Below are 27,576 nucleotides of genomic sequence, written 5' to 3'. Positions count from 1 at the left end.
TCTATTGTCAAGCACACTGACGTTCCACTCACTAGACTGAACAAGGAGAAGGTTAGATCAGCCACATAATACAAGCACTCAGGTCACTCCAAAGCAAGTACAAATATGACACTGTCATTGTACATGTTGGTGTGAATGACCTGAGACGTACCTCCTTGGACTACATGAAAAGAGACATAGAGGAGCTCTCTGATCATGTAGCCCAGGCCAGTATGACCCTGACCCTGAGTAGCATCTTGCCCTCATCAAGAATGATGCCAAAGTACAAAGAAAAAATGATCAGTTTTAACAATTGGCTAAGCTATTGGTGTCATTCAAAGGGGATCCAGTGTCTGTCAGCCTGGGATGACATGCTCGACAAGCCACGCTGCTTCACCAGAGATGGCTTGCACCTGTCGCCCTTAGGCTTTCGAATACTGGCCAAGGCTCATGCCACCCCCATAGTGCCTTTTTTAGAAAAGGCTCAAAAGACAAACCCACCTCCATAAACAACACAAGTAACCAAAAACTGAGGGTAATGCTACTCAATGCCAGAAATCTAAACCTCAAAATGCATGCACTCGAGGTACTCCTTAGCATGGAGAAAATCGATATTTGTGCAGTAACAGAAACCTGGTTCAAGGCTCCAGAGAGCACCCCAGCACTACCAGGCTACAACTCATACCATACCTTTCGGCCCCAGAACCCGGACAAAATACAAAAGGAGGGGGTGTATCCATTTTCATAAAGGATACCCACACCTCCAGGTTAGCAGCACAGCATGAGGCCTCGGAGACCATCCATGTGCAACTAACAGTGGACAAAGCTGCTTCTCAGATCGTAGCTTGCTACAGATCACCTACCTTGTCTCAGGACCCCCACTCAGCATTCCTGAGAACATTAGAAAATATAAAGGTCCTACCTAACACCATGATATTGGGAGATTTCAACTACTCAAACATTGACTGGGATAACTACTCAAGTACAAACTCCTTTGCCCAACGCTTCCTAGAGTTTATATACTCAAACACCTTGGAACAGCTGGTCACCATGCCCACAAGAGGTGACAACATATTGGACCTTATCATCACCAACATGGGGGTTCAGTACTCCACACCAGAGGTAAACCCATTGCTGGTAAGATCAGATCATAAACTAATCACACTGGACATCCACATCCCGACCCCACCCCCAGTCAAGGAAACCACTGTGAAAAACTTTTCAAAAGCCAACTTCACACTTCTCAAGACCGAGATGGAAAGTTTCAAAGCCCTCTTGCTAAAGGATAATGCTGCCCAAACTGCAGAATCCTTTACAAATGCATTCTATGAGCACGTACAGGAATGCATGGATTAAGCCATCCCAAGCAAAACCAAGACTCATTCTTCCAAAAAGAGAAAACCAGTCTGGTGGTCCCCAACCATAAATAACCTACACAACAGAAGGAGGAAACTATTACATGATAGAGCAAAATCCCAAAAAGGAAAGGCATCACTGATCAATATTAGCAAGAAACTACGATCCCTCATAAAATCATCCAAGGCCAGTTTCGAAAGACAAATTGCCAAAGACTCTAAAGATAATCACAAAGCCTTCTTTAGCTATGTCAAGAATCTAGGTGGCAACTCTCAGAAATGCTCTGAGCTAGTGCAAAATGACAAAAAATACACTGAACCAACTGACATTGCTAACATCCTGGCTGACAGGTTCAGTGCAAACTTTACCCCCCTCACGCCCAAAAGGGCCCGTGTCCATCCCAGAAGAATGCAGAGCCCCAGACATCACAGACATGCAGGTAAAAACAGCCCTCTTCAAAGCTAAAAACACAGCATCAATGGGACCGGATGGTATCCCAGGCTGCATCTTACACGAGCTCCAAAATGAACTAAACCCTCACCTAAATTCACTGTTCAAACGCAGCCTTACCACAGGCTATGTACCCAAAGAATGGCATATAGCAACAGTCATCCCGCTCCACAAAGGTGGTGCCACAACAGAACCTGGGAACTATCGCCCTATAAGCCTGACTAGTCTGGTCTGCAAAGCTATGGAGCGAATCATCATGGAACTCATAAACAGAGACATTGGGAACCTCCAGACACTGGACCCTACACAAATCAGCTTTGTTAAAGGCAGATACTGCCTTCTAAACCTAGTTGACTTCTTTGAAACAGTTACCAAGGCCATAGATGAAGGAAAGGTAGTCCACACAGCCTACCTGGACCTCGCTAAGGCCTTCGATACCACTCCCCACTCTGGCATCATAGATAAGCTCACCAGCCTGAACATTAACCCCTATGTCACGAGATGGGTTGCCAACTGGCTCACGGATAGAACCCACATGGTCAGAGTTGCGGTTGCCATGTCAGACCCTAAACCAGTTACAAGTGGCATCCACCAGGGCTTGGTCCTGGGACCCCTCCTGCTTGCTATATACTTCTCTGAGGTTCAGGCAAGCACAGAAGGACTATGGCTGACCAGGTTCGCAGATGACTGCAAACTGGGGGCCATAATTGGCTCTCTGGCTGACAGAGACATCCTCCAAAGGGTCTCACAGAGACAGATACCTGGTGTCAGAACCATGGCCTCAAGCTAAATGCCAAAAAATGCATAGTCACCCCCTTTGGGAAAAACAAAGTGCCCACAAATTATCACATAGGTGGTAATCCACTAAGTACGGAAGATGTAATTAGGAACCTGGGGACGCAGGTAGATAGAAACCTCTCCTTTGATAATCACATTGCCAAAGTGGTTAGAAATTCCTTCTATGTAGCCCACCTTATCATGAAAGGGTTCACATCTAGGTCAAGAGAGGTCATTGTGCCCCTCTACTCATTACTCATTAGGCCCATAATAGAGTACAATGCTCCATTTGGAATGTACCTTACTCGACACCTGCAACAGCTGGAAAGACCACAGAAGTACCTCACCAAGAGGATCATGGGCCTCAAACAGATGCACTATGCAGCTCGACTAAAGAACCTCCAGCTCTATTCAGTTGCTTACCGCCTGCTCAGAGGTGATTGCTGCCTGACGTATAAGGCCATGCCCAACCTGGAATTAATGGACATGCTCCACCTCAAGAAAACCAAATCTCTTAGAGCCACATGCTCCAGTGAATTAAACCTCAGCACAACAATAAACAGGATGTGCTGGAGGGATAGATTCCTGTCACAGAGGCTTCCCTCACTCTGGAATAGAACCCCAGTTTATGTTAGGCAAAGCCCCTCACTGACTCTCTTCAAGAGAAATCTTGACAAGTGGATGGGAAATCGTAAATTTACCCCTGGGATCACTTCAATGGCCCTGCTAGACAGAGGCCCAGGAAACTAATTTAAAAGGGAGGCGAAAGCCAACACATTCTGGCTAGGCTTATAAATGCCCTTTGGCAAATAGCCTAGTACCTACCTATAAACCTATGAACAACTAGCACTTCTTTCACTATAGTGCATTATACATTCAATCATGGAAGTGAATTTTGCTATCTCATAACATGTCTCTCAAAATATGTACCTTACTCAAGTGTGAAAATATTAATGTGAATATGAAAATATCTATTATAACTGATAAAAGTGGCTAATATTTCAGCTGCAGTGTATCACAGAAAAACAATCTCCTTGTCATTTTGGTAGCATGTGAAAGTATAGATCACAATAGACAAAATGACAATGAGATTGTTTTTCTGTGATACACTACAGCTGAAATATTAATCACTTTTATCAAATATAATTAAGAACGTCAGGTCCAGAAAGTGTCATGACATCATAAGCAGCTACATACGTCAAGTAAAATTGCAGCAAAAGGTGCTATGTGTGTAAATAAGTTAAGTAAAATACAACTTCCCATCCCCTATAAAGGGACAAAACAAGGCTCTCTATTGCCCCCTTACTATAGCAATTTAATCATTACAATTATTTATGAGACAAATGAGGCTATGCTAGCATTTGAAACAATGTGTGGGAATACAAACAAAACATCCTTATTTGCAGACTACGTCCTTATTTTTGTAGCTTGCTTGGCTATGTCTGATCAATATTGTCAGACACTGACTTCTTTTTCTACTTTGTCATATCATTTTAGTAGTCATAAATAATAAACATATGAATATTAAGGCTGGTGTTGTATTTTTTGAGTTGCAAAACAGTTTAAAGAAGATTTAATTATTTCAGAAGTAGTTTACATATAGGACTTTAAAAGAATATTATAGGAAGGGCTGAGAAGTTATATAGGTAGAGAAAAAGATCAGAGGGGAATAAATTCATAATGATTGAACGAATGCACTGCTCTACATGATAGGATAACAGTGTACATTAGCACATTGTCGCTATTTAAATATTAAGGAGGAGGACAGTGAGGGACAGGGGTATGAGATGAAGAGATGGAAGCTGAAGGGATTTGCGACTTGGAGGTCATATGTGGGGATGATATGAGTAGCAATAATGTTGATGATACAGAAGTTAAAAGAAAAAGAAACTATAGCAGTGGCTCATTATGAAAAGAAAATTATGTTCCAATAGGAATATATGGTCATCTACATTCAGGGACTTTAACAGTAAAGTTGCTTGAGATTTAGGTATAAATAAAAAAGATTTCATTATTTCTATGGTTATGTATCATGATATAAATCATTGTTTGTATCTAATAACATATGTTTTACAGCTCCATGTATTCAAGAGGAATCCGAGTATGCACTTGTTGGCAGCCACCTTCCATCATCTGAAGTGAAGACGATAATGGAAAATTCAAAAGGTGAAAATGTTGCTGCATGAAGATACTTTACTTTCCTATTATAACAGCTTTTATGTTTTTATAACTCAGGAGTCAGCTATGTAGAAAACTACAGTTTCAGGTGTATAGTTAGTTATAATCACAACTGCTCACTAAGGCCTTAACTTTTACAATAAGCAAACGGTCGGTACATTTCACCTTCAGCCTTGGTTTACTGGCTTCATATTATGGGTTATGTCCTACCAGCAAACAATGGTTTCATGTTTTTCATTTTATCAGCTATTCTGGTATCTGCTATGCTGATGCAGGTCATAATTAGACAATCAAAATGCAATTATAAATTACATTATGTCAGATGCCAATAGTAATAAAAATAAACAAGCTGCTGAACTTTAAATGCAGAAAAATGTCTGATTATGAACATATGATGAAACAGTATGCATCAAACACAAGTTCATAGATTTATAAGTTGTTACTAGACTATTGACCTGGAAGGATTTTAAGAAGTCTACCCTTATATTCTCATGGTAGTTTTTAGCCCTTATATTTTGTGTACAAATAACCCCGAGACAGGCAGAACAAGAGTATGTTGAAAATGTATATGTTGCTGCTATATGTAAGGCACAAGGTTGCAAAACTATGTGTGTTTGGGGGGGACTTGGCAGTTATTCATCCATTCATCCAAACTGCATTTTAATAGGGTAGGAGAAGGACTGTGATTTAAGTAGAGTACAAGAAATTTCCATAGAAGCAGGATTCTCCAAGGTAAATACATATCCTTCCAACATGTTTTACTTATGTTGCAGAAAACATTCGGAAACAGAAATGTAAACCTGAGAGAATTTTAATCCACAATTTTCTTCAATGAGACTCTATTAAGCACTTAATTTACAAGCTGAGCTATAGCAGTAGATCATTGCATACCTATGTTTGTTTGTGTCTTTCGGCTTTTCCCGGTTTGGGGTCGCCACAGCAGAACTCCGGTCCGCTAATGATCGGCAGTTGATTTTTATGTACCGGCTTGCCAGGCCTGACGTACAACCTTCAACGAAGGCACCCCATTCACGCATGTCTCCACACAGAAGACGGTCTAGCTGAGAATCGAACTGGACAGCGTCTTACTGTGAGGTGACAAGGCTACCGCAGCACCACCACCGCGGTACACATCATTGCATACCTATAATGTTACTAATATACATGAAAGAAGGAACACTCTAAATGCATTTACAATCAATGGTTGGTATCAGTTTGAAAATACCTTGTATTTATTACCTGCAATGAACAGTGCAGTCACTGGAAGAGTACAAATACACTGTGAGTCAGTAGTGCACATCTGCAACACACTATGCAATATAACATCTGCAACACGCTATGCAATATAAGGATTCAAGCACCCTGTGTTACCTGCAATCTGCGTAAAGTATATAGATAGACAGATATGTTGATGTGATTGTTTATAGATGTACATGTGTGTATGGGTTTACAGTGATTCATTGTATGTTTGATATAGGAAACGTTTAGAATGGAAGCTTGTTTTGCTGAACTGCCAGTTCATCGCAGGATGTTAGCATTTGCTACACTACACAGAATAGAGTGGAGTTGGATATTTGCTCTTTGCCTACTGTTGTGTGATCTTGGAGATGGTGAATATAATTAGCATGGGGTATGTGGGATGCAGCCAGGCTTGCCTGGGGATAACCTATTGTTTTTTTTTTTTCATTATTAATAGAGTGAAGAACATTAAATGTTCCTTGCTTTTCTGGCTCTGCTGGCTGCTGTGTGTGTGAGGGAGATTATAGTACAGCATGGGCTGGGAATTTGCCCTCTCCCTGCTGTTGTGCAATCTTGAGTCTGTATATATCCTTTGTAGGGGATGTTAGGGGTGCATAAAACATTTTTGTGTGCAGCTTTGTCATTTGATCTTTCTGGATAATTTTTTTTTGTTTTTGCAATGCACTCATGTGAGTGTTCACTTTTCCCTCAGGTAATCATCATCATCATCATCATCTTCTTTTGGCTGCTCCCGTTAGGGGTTGCCACAGCGGATCATCTGTTTCCATTTCTTCCTGTCCTCTGCATCTTGCTCTGTCACACCAACCACCTGCATGTCCTCTCTCACCACATCCATAAACCTTATCTTAGGCCTTCCTCTTTTCCTACCTGGTAGCTTCATCCTTAGCATCTTTTCCCCAATATACTTAGCATCCCTCCTCAGCACATGTCCAAACCAACGTAATCTTGCCTCTCTGGCATTGTCTCCAAACCTTCCAACCTGGGCTGACCCTCTAATATACTTATTCCTAATCCTGTCCACCCTCGTCACACCCAGTGCAAATCTTAGCATCTTTAACTCTGCCACATCCAGCTCAAACTCCTGCCTTTTTGTAAATGCCACTGTCTCCAACCCATATAACATAGCTGGTCTCACTACCCTCTTGTAGACCTTCCCTTTCACTCTTACTGGTACTCGTCTGTCACAAATCATGCCTGACACTCTTCTCCACCCACTCCATCCTGCCTGTACTCTCTTCTTCACCTCTCATCCACACTCACCGTTGCTCTGAACTATTGATCCCAAGTATTTAAACTCATCCACCTTCACCACCTCTACTCCTTGCATCCTCACCATTCCTCTGTCCTCCCTCTCATTCACACACATATATTCTGTCTTAGTCCTGCTGACCTTCATTCCTCTTCTCTCTAGAGCATATCTTTACCTCTCCAGGGTCTCCTCCACCTGTTCTCTACTCTCACTACAGATCACAATGTCATCTGCAAACATCATAGTCCACGGGGACTCCTGTCTGATCTCGTCTGTCAACCTGTCCATCACCATTGCAAATAAGAAAGGGCTCAGAGATGCTCCTTGATGTAACCCCACCTCCACCTTAAACATTTCCCTCAGGTAATTAAATACCTATAATAAATGACTTATCTTAAAGATTAACAGTAACTATTTTCTTGATGCTTCAAACTGATCTAGGAAGTGGTAGTTATTGTGATGGCATGGAAAGGAGGTGTTGATACTATAGAGATAGTGTTAACTCTCTCCTGGACAGCGTGTGTGTGTGTGTGCGTGTGTGTGTGTGTGTGTGTGTGTGTGTGTGTGTTAAGGGTTTTGGGTAGGGGCTGTGGTGTGTGTTAGTGTGTTTTGTTGCTGTGATGTGTGTGAGCAGAATGTAACTTGTGTGGTGGTGTTGTGCGTGTTTGTGTGTAGTGCGACCTCGGAGTTAGAAAATTTAAGTGTGGGGGGTGTGGGGGGCACAGCCACCCACATGGGGGTTGCAGGAGGGCTTGCCTCCCTGCTTTTATGTAGTAGGAAGCTTGTGTGTGTGTGTGTGTGTGTGTGTGTGTGTGTGTGTGTGTGTGTGTGTGTGTGTGTGTGTGTGTGCAGTAGTACGCGGAATTCAAAATTTACGGTGTGCGAGATTTTGAATTTCGCGCTTCTGAGTTTTCTATGTTTTGAAGATTCAGCTTTATGGGTTCGAAATACTGAAATTCAATATTTCAGTACTTTGAGCTTCTAAAGTGAATCCATTTAAAGCCGATGAGTGTATAACATATCAAGTGGAAGCTTCTAGCAAAGGCATTAGTGCACATTTAATACATGGTCTTAAAAGCTACTGGCCCTTGTAATTTATTTGGTGGTTCATGGTGCAGATTATAAAACTGTAGCTCCTGTCTGTTGCATATTAATTGAAGGCAGGGTGGGTGGATTAGCACACCAATTCATCACTAGTAGAATAAATTTCCAAAATTGTTAATTGCCTCAGATGTTAATGCAAATAGCAATCTTGATAATTAATATGCTATCGCAGGATTCTAGGAATAAACTTCAACATTTTTTTTTCTCTTTCACTGAGAGAGTGAACAAGTAAGTTTTGCTTAAAATAATTCTAGATTTTAATGTTCTTCATCATTCCGCTATATATTTTATTATATATTTATATGGCAGTCAAGGTAACTTTAGGTCATTAATGTTTATTCCTTTTTTGCAATAAAAATTCTCTCATATTTACTATATAGATATCCTGGTCATATGGTACGTGATATCTCACTTTCCAGGACTTTGTAAGTTACATTTATGATTTATTATTTTTGTGATATTGGTGATCTAAGGGATGACAAGAGCTTGTTGACTAATTTAGTTTGGATTTATTCTTGTTTTGAAGAGGCTGATGTGTCCATAAATTGTTGAATTAATTTAAACTACATATAATTATGTTTTTATCTGTTATAATAATTAGGCAATGTGCAGTGTACTGGACAACATGTGTACACTTTGATTATTGGGTAAGTGGAATGGATCAGGGGATCCTTTAAGCCACAAGTCAGGACAAAATGGAAAAGAAGGTAGCAAATAAGAAATGCACTTTGGAATACACCGGAAAAACTACAGACATTAAGGCATAACAATGATTGCATGTAGAATATATAGGAATACCCTGGAAAAACTACAGACATTAAGGCATGACGATGATTGCATGTAGAATATATAGGAATACACTGGAAAAACTATAGACATTAAGGCATGACGATGACTGCATGTAGAATATATAGCCAAGGTAAAAATGTAGAACAATACTCACAAGAATGCACACATTATATACAATGCAAAGTTCATCATAAATACAGAATTGTGTATAGGTGTATTGCACAGCTCACATACTGTAAGACATTACTACAGGACTTAGAAAGTGAAAGTAGAATAGCTGTACAAATAAGGGGGGGGGGGGTAGTGATTATATTTGCATTATTCTTGTTTTACTAAGGTTATGTCAAAATATACTAAACATGTAAATGTTGGAATAGAACCACCAGCACAGCTGAATCTAAGAATATCTATCTATCTATCTATCTATCTATCTATCTATCTATCTATCTATCTATCTATCTGTCTGTCTATAGGTTCATAGGTTCATAGGTTCATACTAGGCTATCTGCCCTGGGGCATTTATAAGCCTAGCCCGATTGTGTTTGGCTTACCCCACCCCTTGATTTGAGTATACTGTACCCTTTTTAAAGTTTAGTTTACTGTGCCTCTGTCTAATAGTGGCACGGAAGTAATCCCCGGGACAAACCTACGATCCCCCATCCACTCATCAAGATTCTTCTTGAAGAGAGTCAGTGAGGTGCTCTCCCTAACATGAATTGGAATTCTATTCCAGAGCGAAGGGAGCCTCTGGGTTATGAATCTGTCCCTCCAGCATGTTCTATTTATTTCTGTGCTGAGGTTCAATTCCCTCGAGCGCGTGGCTCTAAGGGATTTCGATTTACTGAGATGGAGCATATCCATTAATTCTGGGTTGGACATAGCTTTATATGTCAGGCATAGATCGCCTCGAAGTAGGCGGTATGCAACTGAGTAGAGCTGGAGTATTTTTAACCGAGCAGCATATGGCATCTGTTTGAGTCCCTTGATCCTCCTGGTGAGGTACTTTTGGGGGTTTTCTAATTGCTGCAGGTATCGGGTAAGGTACATCCCAAAGGGGGCATTATATTCTATGATGGGCCTGATGAGGGATGAATAAAGGGGCATGATTACCTCTCTTGATCTAGATGTGAATTCTTTCATGATGAGGTGGGCTATGTAGAATGTCTTTCTAACCACTTTGGCAATGTGGTTGTCAAAGGAGAGATTGCTATCAACTTAGGTCCCCAGATCCCTAATTACTTTCTCTGTACTTAATGGGTTACCACCTATGTGGTAATTTGTGGGCACATTGTTTTTGCCAAAGGGTATGACTATACACTTTTTGGCATTTAGCTTTAGACCATGGCTCTGGCACCAGTTATCCGTCTCTGTGAGACCTTTTTGAAGGATGTTTGTGTCAGCTGGAGAGTCGATTATGGCGCCCAGTTTGCAGTCATCTGCGAACTTGGTGAGCCATAGTCCTCCCACATTGGCCTGTACCTCAGAAAAGTAAATACCGAACAAGAGATGTCCCAGGACAGAACCTTGTGGGACGCCACTTGTGACCAGTTTCGAGTCTGACATGGCTCCAGCAACTCTGACTCTGTGGGTTCTGTCTTTGAGCCAGTTTGCAACCCATCTTGTGACATAGGGGTTTATATTTAGGCTGGATAGCTTATCTATGATGCCCAAGTGGGGTATTGTGTCAAATGCCTTTGCGAGGTCCAGATAGGCTGTGTGGACTACCTTCCCTTTATCTATGGCCTTGGTGACTGTTTCGAAGAAGTCGACCAGGTTCAAAAGGCAGGATCTGCCCTTGATGAAGCCAAATTGGGTAGGATCTAATGTCTGTAGGTCCCCAATGTCTTTGTTTATGAGTTCCATGATGATCCTCTCCATAGCCTTGCATACTAGGCTAGCTAGGCTTATGGGGCGATAGTTTCCAGGGTCCGCAGAGGTGCCACCTTTGTGGAGTGGGACCACTGTTGCTGTACGCCATTCTTTGGGCACATATCCTGTAGTGAGGCTGAGATTGTACAGCAGTTTTACTTGAGGGATTAGTTCTTCTTGGAGTTCATGTAGGACACAACCCAGGACGCCATCTGGTCCCATGGAAGCAGTGTTTTTTGCTTTGGAGAGGGCGGCCTTCAACTGAGCATCAGAGATGTTTGGGAGGCTGCACTCTGCCGGGATAGATACTTGCTCTTTTGGGGGGGGGGGGTGGAGAAGTTTGCACAGAACCTGTCTGACAGGATATTGGCGATGTCTGTGGGTTCAGTGTATTTTTTGTCATTTAGAATCAACTCAGAACAAGTCTGGGAGTTGCATCCCAGGTTCCTAACATAACTGAAAAAAGCCTTATGATTGTCTTTAGTGTCCTGTGCAATTTTTCTCTAGAAGCTGGCCTTGGAGGATTTTATGAGGGATCGTAATTTTTTGCTAGTACTGATCAGAGATGCCTTCTCTTTTAGGGATTTTGCTCTATCATGTAGTAGCTTCCTCCTTCTGTTGTACAGTTTATTTATGGCTGAGGTCCACCAGACTGGATGCCTGCCTTTGGATGATTGGGTCTTGATTTTGTTTAGGATAGCATGATCCATGCATTCCTGGAGATGTCCGTAGAATGCGTTTATATAGGATTCTGCAGTTTGGGCCGTAGTTTCCACTGGCCCTGGGGCCTTGAAGGATTCCACTTCAGTTTTGAGAAGTGTGAAGTTCGCTTTTGAGAAGTTTTTCACTGTGGTTTTCTGGGCTGGGGTGGGGTCGGGATGTGGATATCCAGTGAAATTAATTTATGGTCTGATCTTACCAATGAGGGATATACTTCTGGTATGGAGCATAGAGTCCCCATGTTGGTAATGATCAGGTCTAGTATGTTTTCCCCTCTTGTGAGAGTGGTGACTAGTTGTTCCATAGCATTTGAGTTTATAAATTCCAGGAACCTTTGGGCTAAGGTACTGGGGCTTGAGTAATGCTCCCAGTCTATGTTTGGGTAGTTGAAGTCGCCCAATATAATGGTGTTCGGTGAGATCTTAGTGTTCTCCAATGTTTTCAGGAAAGCCAAATGGGATTCCTGACTTTGAGAGGGTGGTCTGTAGGATGCTATAAACTGAAAAGCAGTCTTGCCCACTGTCAATTGCACATGGATGGTCTCCGATACTTCATGCACTGCCACTAACCTGGAGGTGTGGATATCCTTGATAAATATGGAAACTCCCCTTCCTTTTGTGGTTCGGTCCGGGTTTTGGGGCCGAAAAGCATGATATGAGATATAACCTGGTAGTGCTGGGGTGCTCTCTGGAGCCTTGAACCAGGTTTCTGTCACTGCACAGATATCGATGTTCTCCATACTGAGGAGAGCTTCAAGTGCATGCATCTTGAGGTGAAGACTTCTGGCGTTTAGCAGCATTACCCTTAGTTTCTTGTTCCTTGTGCTGTCTATGGAGGTGGGTTTGACTTTTGAGCTTGCCTAAAAAAGGCACTATGGGGGTGGCAAGAGCCTTTGCCAATATCCGAAAGCCCAGGGATGACAGGTGCAAGCCATCCCTAGCGAAGCAACGTGGCTTGTCAAGCATGTCATCCCAGGCTGACAGACACTGGATCCCCTTTGAATGACACCAAAAGTTTAGCCAATTGTTAAAATCGATCATTTTATCTTTATATTGTGGCATCATTCTAGGTGAGGGTAAGATGCTGCTCAAGGTCAGGGTCATACCGGCCTGGGCTACATGATCAGAGAGCTCCTCTATGTCTCTTTTCATGTAGTCCAGGGAGGTACGTCTCAGGTCATTCACGCCAGCATGTACAACGACTGAGTCATATTTGTATCTTCAAGTCCAGAATATCTATCTATCTATCTATCTATCTATCTATCTTTTTATCTATATATTATCATCTCTGCCTTGAAATTCACATTTCTCAGACCATAATATCAAAATAATAAAATGCTGAAGACCACAATATCAAACTCCTGGATTACTCCCCCTTAGTACGTTTATTAGTACTCATTTTTGGGTCCACACCCAAGCAAAACCCCTGTTAGCACTTGTATACTTGTAAGGGGATTTGATATTCAAGATGTTTAAACGTAATGGTCTTCAGCATTTTGGACTTTTGATATTATCAGATGAGGATAGTGATTTTCAAGATTCTGGACTTAAAGATTCTGACAGTAAACTATATATGTTTATATAAGAAACAAGCCCTGTATCTATATGTGTGAGGGTGTGTGTGTGTGTGTGTGTGTGTGTGTGTGTGTGTGTTGAAACATTATTTAGCCACACCCCTAATAACATTGTTCAACCTTATCCTCTGTACAGATTTTATACTAAGAGATTGGAGAACAGCTACAGTCATTCTCTTTCATGAGGGAAGACCCAAAATTCTGACCAGCCTCATATGCATGTCTCAGATATATATATTTTTACAAGATGTTCTGATTTTTGCATCATATTTTTGGTCTGTTCAGTTTTCTGATAAATCACTAAGGAATGAAATCATTAAATAATGACATACAATTGAGTTTCATACTTCATATTCTTACAAAATGCATATTATACAAATGCTATTATGCTAACAACTTTCTGAATTTAAAACAGTAATACATAATATTTATTCCTATTTTTGGGTCTTTGCCACTCCATTATTTTAGGCTTGGAACAGATTTCTTGCATTAAGAGGTTGAGAGGTATGCTCACATGCTAAGCCACAGAAAGACATCATATAACTAATCAATAAGGACATATTGAACATATAAACAATGCACCCATCTCAGTTTGGATTTATCAAGGGCAGGTCATGCATACTTATTCTGGTGGACTTTTTGAAAAGGTTAATAAACCAATGGATAAAAGTAAAACATACACACTGTATATCTTGACCTGGTCATAGCGTTTTGCACAATCCCCCACTCAAATATAGTAGAAAAGTTACATAAACTGAGAATAACCCCCTATATCACCTGTTGGATTGCCTTCTGGCTCACAGAAAGGATGCAAGAGATCAAGATAGGGGAAACTACAGTCACAATGAGACAGTCCCCAGTGCAGTCCCCAACAGTTCAGTGCTGGGATCTCTTTTGTTTGGGATCTACTTCTCTGAAGCAAAAACCAAAGCCAATAACAAAGGGCTCTAGCTGACTAAATTTGAGATGACTGCAAGCTAAGAGCAGTTGTTGAATCCCAAATGATTTAACCATCCTGCAGGAAGGTTTTTCCCAAATACACACTTAAGAGTTGATCCAGTGGTTTAGGATCTGGGAACTTATGCGAACATAGACCTAACTTTGCCCAACATGTTTTATCTGTGATAAGAATGTCATTCTATATTGCATAACTTGCAGACAAATGGATTGTGTCAAACCCTAGGATGTCATTGTCACCCTTTATTCAGCACCCATTAGGTCAATTGGGTCTATATTATATCACCGAACACTTAAAAAAGTGAACGGTGATTAATCAACCCTATGTAAGTGAAAGCTTACAACGTCAAACTGTCAGAACAACAATTTTTTTCCAAGGGAAAAAAATCGCTGTTCCAACAAAAACAAAAAAAAAAAAGAAAAAAGAAAAAACTTTAAACATTACATTAAGTGGGGGGCTTCACCCCCCCACACACCCTCCACACACCTTCTACTTAAATATACCAACTCCAAGATCGCACTACAATGCCGAAAACAGCAAAGTAACGAAGCGGCCAAGCAAATTCTTTTCCAGGGAAAGAAATTGCTTAAAAGCCGCTTTGATATTTTGCCTTTTCAGTCTTTTAAGTTTGACCAAGACACATTTGAAAGAATGCGTCTTCAGTCTTCTAATAGGAACCTGGCCCATCACTGAATATAAGGCCCATGTAATATGTATATGTCCAAACACATGTAACAACTGGAATTACTGTAAAGACACCTTACTAAAAAGATACAAGGCATAAATAAGATGTCCTACATGGACTGACTCAAAGCCCTGACACTATACTTGGTATCCAACAGACTGCTAAGAGGTAACCTCTGTCTGGCATACAAGGTATCCCCCAAACTAATGTTAATGGACCTACTGTACCTCAACAAGACAAGGGGTATCAAAAATGGTTGGCCTAAAGAAGTAATCCTCTTCATTAATATAAAGAGAACAGTTTGGAGGAACATTTTTATCTCACAGAGAATACCCCTGGTCTGGAAGGGACTCCCCATCCACATTAAACAAAGCTCATCCATTTCCTTATTCAAGTTCAAAACGGATCTATGGATGGGTAATAGACATTTTACTCAGGACTGCCCCTGTACTGTTAATGGCCAGAGGCAGCTCTTAAATGTTTTATCTCACGCATGGGTCCCTTCAAATTATCAATGGTATGATCTCAGGTATTCTCACTGGGGTAATATGTAATTATTGATGATGGGTAAAGCCATTCTAACACCAAATGGAATAGGTTAATTCAAGTACCAGAAGGAAAATTGTCTGGGCTTAAAATGACCCACAGGGGTAGCTAGCCTAATACTTAACTATTAATCTATATAGATATCTATCTATCTCTATATATACATATATCTATCTATCTATATATATATATATATATATATAGATATATGGGTCTACCTGATAATACAGACACGCGAAAACACCGACAATGAAATCACCAACACCACAAAACCAAAAGTTCAAAAACACGAAACTTCACATGCCTGGCAAACCACAATCCCGACAATCAACAAACAAAACAAATCCCCTTTCCAAAAAGCACACACACAACACAAGCACACCAAAAACCTTACAAACCTACAATAAACCTTACATACACAACTATCTATGCACTAACCTTAACCCAAACCCTAACCCTAAGGTCTGCCACTATCGCACACTCACCTAACCCGCGCCCTAACCCTAACTCACTTAACCCGCCCCTAACCCTACAGTCTGTCACTATCGCAGACTCACCTGACCCGTGCCCTAACCCTAACTCACTTAATCCACCCCAACCCTAACCCCACACTTACCTTACCATGTCGGTGTTCTCAGCATCGGGATTTTCAACTGTCAATCATCTCCGTTATCGATCTTCCGGTGTCGGTGTTCTCATCATCGGAGTTTTGCAGTTTCGGCATTATCAGGTAGACCTATATATATATATATATATATATATATATATATATATATATATATATATATATATATATACACACACACACACACACACACACACACACACACACACACACACACACCTATTTAGAAACAAAAGGTCTGCAGAATAATTCATGCATATAGGCATATGTAAGCAATGAGTACAATGTTAATGATGCAATCACAAAGTTTTCTTAGGCATTTGTCAATCAAACACAAAAAAAAACTTGGTAAGCACTTTTATTAAACTGAAACAAATCAACAAAATCAACAAAACTGAACTTCTTCCAATTATCTGTCAATGTAAGGAAACCATTTCTATAAAGTAACTAAATCACATGACTTCAAATAATAATAAAAAAAAATCTGTCAAATTTATTTATGTTATTTTACATTTGTTGACCCAGATAGTCCGACTGGATATATGTCCATTTTCAGCGGAGGGCCGGGGAGAAAATCTCCAAGATAATAATATGCATTGAACATGAATTAAAATAAACAGTCATATTGATCTGTTCAAAAACATTCATCAGAATTACATTCTATAAAATACCTGTACGCAAGACACAAAGTATAATAAAAAGTACTTGAAATATTATAATATGCAACCTCCTATATATTGTAAGGGTCTAGATCAGAGAATTCATTTTAGATAAAATGAGTCATCATACTAAGAAATTTACAAATCTTATTCTTGTTCTACAAGGAAGTCCCAGCTTCTCAAGCTGAGCATGTAAATCCTTTCCATTGTCATCCAATAAAACCCTTGCACAGATATGGAATGAAGTTTGAATATCTTAAAGATGAATTGTGCTCTCTTTGATATTAATCACCCTTCAATACTCAACTATACTAACTTTGAGCATACATGCTAACTTTTTAATGTAAAAAAAGCAAAGACTGATATTTGGCAAGCTACATCACATAATGGGTATGTGAAAGTGCTTACCCTTTATTTTATGTGTTTAATATTAAATATGAATCAATGTAATGCAGGAATATTAAGTCCTCAGAGTCAGTTTTGTTTTCTATTTTGAATTTTCTTTTAATCCACACCATGGTTTGTCTTTGTTTTGATCATTAAGCTGAATAAATATAATGAATAAGTCATAATTCATTTCAAAGCCCAGCTTTGTTACTGCAAGTTAACATAATGATATGATAATGATTATTAATAATAATAATAATAATAATAATAATAATAATAATAATAATAATAATAATAATAATGATAATAACAGCTGCAGTTTAACATAATATTATTATTAGTATTATTATTATTGTTATTATTATTATTCTGTGATGGCTTAGTGATTAACTACCATGACTGTAGTATACAGGGTCCTGGGTTTGAGCCTTAAAGAGGCTGTTCATTTGTTGGGAGGGTGGCCTAATGGTTAAGGTGTTTATTTTACAAACACAAAGTGCAGGGTTTGAGTCTCAGAAGGGATAATTGGCTAGGCTTAAAATGACTCACATGGGCAGTTAGCTTAGTACTAATCTATGAACCTATTATTATTTTCAGCATACTCCTGGCTCCTAAGTGATTGAGTTATGAGAGAAAAGGGAGATGTGCATTACAGGAAATACTTAAATGTTAGTAAGGAGGGAAGACAGGAGAGACCAAGGCATAAATGAATAGATGCTAGTAAGAAGGGAAGAGAGTCATAAATACTGCTGGAAGATCATTATGATTGATATGTTAAAGGTCTAATGTTGATATTAGTGGATAACTTAGATTATAAATCCATCCAACCATCCATCCACATCCCCCTTTTCCCACTATTGCACATGGTGTCTATACAAGACAGGAACAATGCAGTCAGCATTATTATTTGGTAGCATGTGTAGAAAGGTTTACGTTAGTGAAAAACAGATGGCATCTTTAACTAATACCGTATGATTCACATGTCACATATGTCAGAAGATAAGTTATATAACATATTTTGAAAGCTGTGAAGATGGGTGTTGACCTTACTAGGGGAGGGTTGTTTATTCAATTGTTGATAAAATAGTAGCCACTACTTTGTCTCTTATTTTTTAATGTATTTTGTTTATAGTTTTTTTTTTGGGGGGGGGGGGGTTCTGATGGATTGCTCACCACATGATAAGATGTGCAATAATTTATGAATGAAGGACAGGGTATATTCATTTTGCTTTATAATACAAACCCAAAAGCTGATTTAATATCATACAGCAGTGTAAGTGACTTGGTAGGCAAGCTGCAAATGTGGCTGATTTGTTGTATGTTGGAGCTATCTTATCCCAGGCAGACTGCTACCAGTAAAATAAAAAAAATGCAAGAAATGCGTGTTGGAGCTATCTTATCCCAGGCAGACTGCTACCAGTAAAAGAAAAGAATGCAAGAAATGCGTGTTGGAACTATCTTATCCCAGGCAGACTGCTACCAGTAAAAGAAAAAAATGCAAGAAATGCGTGTTGGAGCAATCTTATCCCAGGCAGACTGCTACCAGTAAAATAAAAAAATGCAAGAAATGCGTTTTCACCAAAATGTCAAAAATATTTATGATCTCAACGTTTTATGTTCAAAGCCAATTCTCCACCCACTTTTAGTAGTTTATTATGCTGTATAGACATGAAGGAATGTATAGTTCTATATTTAGAGAAAATAAAGCATAAATAATTGAAGTATGTTATTGAAAAATGATAATTCTCCATCAGTTAACAAATTCATCAATATCACCACTGTTTGCCATAGAGAAAGCAATACTATAAAAATGAAAATACATATAATTGCAGTTGATTTTACAACTGGGCAAAATTAAAAACTTTATTTAATAAATGTCAGGATAAAGTAACATGATCACAAAAGGAAAGAAAATTAAATGGAAATATAGTTAATGGTCAGTATCTAATAACATACTGTTTATATATTTATATAGTCTTTATATTGCTAGTAATCCTTAGATTGTGTTTGATATTGCTGCTTTTTTAGAAATTCAATAAAATATATGTAAATAGAAAAGACTGAAGTATTCAAATATATAACAAGAAACATTTAGCTTTTCAATACAACAGAGAGAAAGCTGAATGTTGTGTCTGAAGTCACATTTTATTATGATAATGTTCCATTGCCCATTGCAGTGACATGAATTAAAACAATGAGCAAATCATAAACTTTTACAATTTTTCTATGGATATAAGTTGAATGTGATACATTTGAAAGCAAATGGAGAATATGCACCCTTTCATTTTGCTCTGATATAGTATTGTGAGAAATAAACCTGATAAACATGGTCAAACTAATAAAAAGGGTATTTATTCTTTTATTTACACAGTAAATAATAATTTTATAATGTTCATTATGAAATGCTTATGACAGTCATGACATGCTTCTTACAGATCTAATACCAGAGGAAGAATCTAACTATGCAGTTGTTGGAAGTCGTTTTCCATCATATGGAGTTGGGAATCAGCTGGAAAATCAAGAAGGTAGACATTTTGTTACAGAGACTTAACTCTGTTCCTGTAATGAGATATGTTTACTTCTAATAAGCATTATTTAAACGCCTTATAAATTTGCAATTTTAGGTGTATATTAAGATACTAATTGTCACAAAACTTCCATGATAGTACTTTTCACTACTCTTTGTTTAAAGATATTTCACTATAGGATGGTTCATTTTTCTGCATGAAAGTGATATGTATTTCTTTTTATTATCAGGTGTGTATTATTGGAAATTAATAGATGCTTGATAACCCAATAGGTGGTCTGGTGCAGGGATATTTTTGGCCATGACCTGGTGTGACAAAAGGAGGTACTGCCAATACAGCTAGCTGGAATTTTGTAAATAATTATATGTCATTGGTGAATACTGAAATGACTTATACAAAATACTTGTGTTACAAATGTATTAGAATTGTATGTCATGTGTATATCAAACTGCTTGTACAGACATGTGTTAAAAGGTTTACTAATGTATAGCTGACAATCAAAAAGATAGATCCACCTTAAATGTCAACTAAAAAGTTCAAAACAGAAAGTCAAGAAGGTCAGGATATCGCAAACACACTTTCTATTGCAAATTCAACCTTTCTGGACATCCATGGTGTGCAGTCCGATACTGCACACCTTGTGACATGATGATTTTGCTGCGCCTCTCACACCCCCTGCACATTATATATTCCAATTCTGAGATTGCACTACAGTGAAGAAAGGGTAAATTTCCAGATCCCTACTGTACCATGATCTCTAGTTAAAAGACTGCATCTATGCGAATGCACTGTGCATTTGCGGAACTGCGACTCGCACAACTGAAAATTCAGCAACATGGGTCAGCCATTCATAATTTGACATTCCATGGTCGCCGAACCTTCCCTCAAATTTTAAATGGAAACCGTGTTAAAAAGGTATTTGCAAAGTGTTGTTTGAAGTATAACCACAGTGTGCCCTACTGGAAGAGAACAGAAATGTACATGCACTATTGTAACTGTTTAAATGTTTATATTTTAACAGTGGAAACTGGAATACAAGAGGTTAACTTCAGCCCAGAAAACTTTAGAAAAATAACTGAAATTAAATTACTTCATAGGCTAGGCCATAAAAGATGGTATCTTTCAGTTTTCAGTACAGCAAAAGACATAAAGTCTGTGCTAGGAAGCTTTCTGTATTGTCTTTAGGGTGAACTAATTACTAGTCTTGAAAGAATGCAATTGTATTACGACTTTCAGTATCTGCCAAAAATCTGAGCAAAGCCCTTGTCTATGTATTTTTACAGGTAGATGCTAAATGCTAAAATGACAACCACAGACAAAAGTAAAAGTAAAAGCATTTAATACCTCTAGTGCCTCTGCAAAACTGCCTTCAAGGAGTATCGTACAAATCGCAAATCAGCAAACAACATGTATGCTAAAACATCAACCAATAAAGTCATTAGTCAATCAATCAATTAATGAACCAAATATTTCCAATTATACTCATTATTCAAGCCCTTGGAGATAAGGCCCCATATTTTAAAATATACACAGTCTCTTTATACAAATAATGCTGCCAGCTGCCATCAGTGGTTGTTTTGCCTGGGAACTAGGGTCAGATAACAAGTAGTGATGTCATTCTGCAAGCTATTCCAGCGGTAATATTTTAGAGAAGTCTCTTAGTGAGACAGAGCATTCTGCATTCTGTCTTGGACCTGACAACAACTCACCACATCTGCCTTGCTCTATTAGTAAGTTCTTAGGTTATAGTATAATTCTTTTAGACTCAGACAGGTATGTAGTAGAGCTTAGTTTAGATATTTTTCTTTATTTGAGACTGCAGTGTTGTTTTAAATGTTTCCTGTGATTTTGAACTCTGATGTTACTGTGAATATATATATTTAGCATTGTCTTATTTTATTATTTATTGTTAAATATATTTAAACCTCACGTTGTGGTTGATCTCTGTAGAGATATTTAAGTTTTGAGAATACTTGCATATTTATTTGGTGACACTGTGAGGGCCACTCCTAATAGCCTTGCTCTTGGTCAAACTAGCATCTGTATTGGTATTAATATTACACAGTAAGATTTGACACCCTTTGTTAAGGGCCTTAAAAGAGCTGAAAGGGGGTGACTGGTGGCAGTTGAAACTACCTCATAGTCTGGGCAGAAGGGGCCATAGCCAGTAAACCTGAGCCAACCTTTCCCAGGTGTGTGTGTGAGTGTGTGTGTGTGTGTGTGTGTGTGTGTGTGTGTGTGTGTGTGTGTGTGTGTGTGTGTGTAAATCAAAAATCAAAGAGTTTGTGTTTGTCAGCTACTTGGGTAGGGACATGAAGCACGGGTTGGACAGAGAGGGTGCTAGAGGTCTTGGCTTGGCCACTCAGCTTAGATCTCAACTCTATAGCTGTGCCAGTGGGGAGTCTTATTGGGGATCTGGGGCAAAAGGGAGAAACCAGCCTGGACTGACTGTGATCTCTGTGTGCTCTTAAGGGAAATTGCATTTGATGAAGAGAGCTGCATCTGGAAATAATGTGTGTGTACTTGTCATCCTCTCAGTGAACATCACTCACTGTTCCTAGTGGAGAGGACTGAGGCTCCTTCATTACTGGTGGGCAGTGGTGGGATATCCACATCACACCTGGTACAAAGGCACCCCCTTCAAATCATGCAATTCCAAACCACCATGTTTTATCAGAAGACTCAACTTATCTTACTTGACTCTTATCCTCTTCCCCTCCCAGATAAACTCTTTATTAATAGCTATCCACAACTTCTCCTCTTAGTGATAAAAATATGCCTGATCTGTGCATACAACTAAAGGAAGTAAAACATTTTCACTGCTTGTATCTTGTTCTCCATATCCATAGAGCAGAACTTCCAATTTCTCAGTTTTTGTATTATTTTTTGTTAATTCCCTTTCCACATATCCTTAGCTGCTTTTAATCCATACTCCTAAGTACTTCATTTTATTATTTCCCCATAAATATGGATATTGCTGAACAAATTTATGTGTTGGTACTTAGTTTATAGCTATTGCCTTTGTTTTATCTTCATTAATTTTGTATCCCAAAAAGACTTAAATCTGTCTCAGAATGTTCCATAACACTTCTTCTTCTTCTTTCGGCTGCTCCCGTTAGGGGTCGCCACAGCAGATCAACTGTTTCCATTTCTTCCTGTCCTCTGCATCTTGCTCTGTCACACCAACCACCTGAATGTCCTCTCTCACCACATCCATAAACCTTATCTTAGGCCTTCCTCTTTTCCTGTAACCTGGCAGCTTCATCCTTAGCATCTTTTTCCCAATATACTCTGCATCCCTCCTCAGCACATGTCCAAACCAACGTAATCTTGCCTCTCTGGCTTTGTCTCCAAACCTTCTAACCTGGGCTGACCCTCTAATATACTTATTCCTAATCCTGTCCATCCTCATCACACCCAGTGCAAATCTTAACATCTTCAACTCTGCACATCAAGCTCTGACTCCTGCCTTTTTGTTGATGCCACTGTCTCCAACCCATATAACATAGCTGGTCTCACCACCCTCTTATAGACCTTCCCTTTTACTCTTACTGGTACTCATCTGTCACAAATCACTCCTGACACTCTTCTCCACCCACTCCACCCTGCCTGTACTCTCTTCTTCACCTCTCTTCCACACTCACCATTACTCTGAACTATTGATTCCAAGTATTTAAACTCATCCACCTTCGCCACCTCTACTCCTTGCATCCTCACCATTCCTCTATCCTCCCTCTCATTCACACACATATATTCTGTCTTAGTCCTGCTGACCTTCATTCCTCTTCTCTCTAGAGCATATCTCCACCTCTCCAGGGTCTTCTCCATCTGTTCCCTACTGTCACTACAGATCACAATGTCATCTGCAAACATCATAGTCCACGGGGACTCCTGTCTGGTCTCGTCTGTCAACCTGTCCATCAGCACTGCTGATAAGAAAGGGCTCAGAGCTGATCCTTGATGCAATCCCACCTCCACTTTAAAACACTGAGATGTCCTTTTCTTGTTTTATCAGGTACAAAATAATATCAACTGCAAATAAAGCCAACTTTTCTTGATTACCATACCAATTATATCCTTGAATTTCTAAGCCCCTTATTTTCTTTGCCAGTGGTCCTAAATATATAAATATCTCTTTTTCTGTTATTTCTACCATATTCTTCTCGCATATATTTTTGACCTGTTGGAAAATGGATGATCCTATGGGATATATACTTCATAATTCTGAGTAATGTTTTGTAGTTCGGTTACTTGTATATTGTAGTGCTTGCACAATCCACCGCGCAATAGTCTTGCCAAATCATTATGCCTTTCAGTATACAAACTATCAGCTATGTGCAAATCACACCCAGCAATGACTTGTGAAACTGCTTCCAGAACTTGCATTTATCTATTTCTCCCAGTTTTTCTTTAAGCTTTGTAAACCGTGGCCTTGGGCTTCCATTGTTAGAGTTTCATCTTTTGGTTTAAATTGTTAGCCTTTCATCTTTTAGTTTAAATTCATCTCTCCTTAATCATTCCTGTATTCCATCTAGGTTAAATTGTGGTTGTTCCAAAAGTTCTCTATACTTCCCACTAGCAACCCTTGTGAGCCATTTTAAGCCTAGCCAATTTCCATTTTTGAAAGAACCTATTTCATTTGGTTATAGGCTGGACATTTCCATCCCATGTTCAATAATTATATATTACCCAGAATGACCTAATGAGAATAACTAGGATCATACCACATACAGAGTACAGTGACAGAGCTGTGAGTTAGTCTATGTAGGACATGTTGTTTACGCTTTCTATCTTTCCAATAAGGTATCTCTGTGGACATTTCAATTGTTGCATGTGTCTAATCAGATACATGCCAAGGGGAGCATTACACTCAATGATTGGCCTAATGAAGGCTGAGTAAAGGGGGACAGTGACATCCCTAAATCTAGACACAATCCATTTGTTTAAAAGTTGTGCAATATAGAAGTAATTTCTTACAACAATAGACCAATGTTGGTAAAAAGTTAGGCCACTATCCACATAAGTTTCCAAATCCCAAACAATTGGGTCAGCTCTTAAGGGGTTATTGTCCAAGTGGTAGTTCCCTGAGATAGAAGACTTCTCAAAGGACACAATAATGCATTTTTGGCATTAAGTTTCAGACCACAATATTGACAGTTTTTTAATTTAATATTTAAATGCTGAGTGCTGGATGCAGTACTTGTTCTGATGATGTTCACTGTATTTTGGATGAAATCATTTAACTGGTTTGCATTGCAATAACATTTTATTAGACTGTTTCATTGGCATTCTTTTGTGGACTTTTTTGCTGGATTATTTCCTTTTGTTGCAGTTCCTCTTTGATGTATTTTTTTAAACTGTGCAGACCACCTTTTAGGAAATTTAGCTTATTGTTTAACTATGTAAAGTTCATAAGCCTAATGTTATGCTTTCCTATGTAAAGTTCATACGCCTAATATTATACTTTACTGTGTAAAGTTCATAACCCTAATACCACTGAATATATTTCATAGACATTCTAGATCTCTCCAAATGTTTCTCCACTTACAATTTGCAATCCCTGTTTTATTAGTTGTACATTCTAAATGTCACATCTGTTGCTGTAATAGACATTCAGTCTACTGTCAGTTTTTTTTTCTTTTCTTTTACCTTATTATAGTTAATATACCCCTTTGTGTTATATAGACAAATTAGCCTAATGCCACTGAATGCCTGTGTTAGGCATTTGATTTCCATGTTTTCATGATTTGTACAGACTAAATTCCACACTTTTTTCTACAGTATTGAATTCAAAAATCAAATTCACAGGATTCCACAGGTTTGAAACACTATCCTATCAGGCCATCAAGAATAATAGCAGAGGATTCAAAATCACATCACTCAAATTTTTCATGTACAGCTGGCTTTGTATCCCATAGACATATTTGGGATAATACTTTGACATTGGACACACTAATACATTTTACCAAGACAGATAATAATCCTTTATATGCATTAATTCTTGATGCAATGGGAGCCTTTGATAGAGTGAACTGGAATTTTCTGTTTAATACTATGAAACATTTTAATATACCTGCTACATATATAGAATTAATCAAAACCTTGTACAAGGATTCTTCTACTTTCTTATATATTAATAGAAAGAAGTCTAATCCTATTAAGATTACTAATGGCACAAAGCAAGGTTGCCCACTATCTCCCTTTCTTTTTAACATATATTTAGAACCACTGTTATTATATATAGCACAAAATTCCTTTCATAGAATTCCTAAAGTTCTAAACACTAATATCCTATTATCAGCTTTCGCAGACGACTTGATACTATTTTATTTATTTATTTATTTTATTTTACATTTGTTGACCGGGCTAGTCCAACTGGATACATATCCATTTTCAGTGGAGGCCCTGGGAGAAAAGCTCCAAAGAACAGAGGTACATAAACAAATACAGTGACAAAACTAAAGTAGGTTAGTAAACTGGCATTTATATGCAAAATAAAACAGTAAGTAATTATATATATAATTCAAAAGAGATACAAGTTAGTAAAGATGGATTGTCAGGGCTACATAGTGGACCCTTAAGGTTTTGGGTTGGGTGGAGGTTTGGGTAGGCCTGGTTGAGCCGGGGACGTGAGCTATTAGTCTGGATTAGAGCATGGGCATAGCCATTGGGATTTTAGTAGAGCTCGGAGGTGAATTTTAAATTGGTGCAGAGTGGTCATAAGTCTTAGGTTGCTTGTGAGGGCATTCCAGGCTTTGCCAATGGAATTGGCATATAGAGCTTCACCACTCGAGTTGTTAGATTTAATGGTCAACACTTGTATACTTTTGGATGACCTAAGGGACGTAAGGTTAGAGTAGGGGGTAAGTATATTGTTCAGTGAGGGGGTTTTATCTGGATGTTTAATAATTTTAAATGCCTCAGTAAGTTGGTTGAGTTTGAGGATGTTGGGCAGTTCTAGCCATCCCAGTGTCCTTAGATTTAGGCAGTGATGGGTGCGGTAGGGCATTCCGGTAATGAATCTGGCTATGTGGTTATAGGTAGTGGATAGTTTATTGAGCTCTTTCTTGTGAAGGAAGGAGAATATCGGGGAGGCATAGAGGAGTGTGGAGAGGAGGTGGGTATGGGCGATGGTTAGTTTGGTGTGCGGGGTTAAGAATTTCTTTATTCTATACATGGACCCAAGTTTCTTGTTGAGTGATTTAATGGTCTGGTTGACATGCATATCAAATCTAAGTTTGTGGTCTATGGTCACCCCCAGTAGTTTGGTGTGGGTGACAGGATACATTTTGGTACCATTATTAGAGGACACATCGAAGGTTGGGTTGTGGGTGTTAGGAGGTTCTATTCCGTGCGTAGTAGCTGGAGTGGGGAAGAATAGAAGCAATTTGGTTTTGGTTGGGTTAAGTAGGAGTTTTAATTCTGAGAACCATTTTTCGACTATAGAAAAACAGTTTTGGGTTGTAACTTGGAGTTTGGCGAGAGAGTCGTCGGCGCAGATTAGGGTGGAGTCATCTGCATATTGAATGCAGGTGGCTTTGGGAATGATAGAGTGTAGACCATTAATAAAGAGGGAAAAAAGAAGGGGACCGAGAATAGATCCTTGGGGAACACCGATATTAGTGGGGAGTAGGTCTGAAATCCTGTTTTGCCACTGTACCGCCTGTTTTCTACCGGAGAGGTAGGCATTAAACCAACTTATAGTAGTTTTGCTAAGATTAAAGGTTTCCAGTGTGTGGAGCAGCTGTTTGTGGTTGACCATATCGAAGGCTTTCGATAGGTCTAGAAAGAGCGCAGAGGATATTAATTTGTTATTCCGGTTGAGGTTGACTGAATCAACAAAGGAGAGGAGAGCAGTGGTTGTGCTATGATGGGGCGAAAGCC

General features: G+C 39.0%; 1 protein-coding gene across 1 annotated transcript in view; it reads left to right on the top strand.

The window, feature by feature from the left end:
* LOC122807956 overlaps window positions 1–27,576 on the top strand; it is a 303,157-nt gene that overhangs the window by 170,065 nt on the left and 105,516 nt on the right. The window contains exons 4-5 of the mRNA XM_044078987.1: window positions 4,639–4,728; window positions 19,600–19,689. Coding sequence (XP_043934922.1) covers window positions 4,639–4,728; window positions 19,600–19,689 — 180 coding nt within the window. The remainder of the gene's footprint in view (window positions 1–4,638; window positions 4,729–19,599; window positions 19,690–27,576) is intronic.

This window comes from Protopterus annectens, chromosome 8.part0 (genome assembly GCF_019279795.1).
Source record: "Protopterus annectens isolate FY-2018-M chromosome 8.part0, PAN1.0, whole genome shotgun sequence".
Taxonomy (NCBI): domain Eukaryota; kingdom Metazoa; phylum Chordata; order Ceratodontiformes; family Protopteridae; genus Protopterus; species Protopterus annectens.
This window is presented reverse-complemented; position numbering and strand designations above follow the sequence as displayed.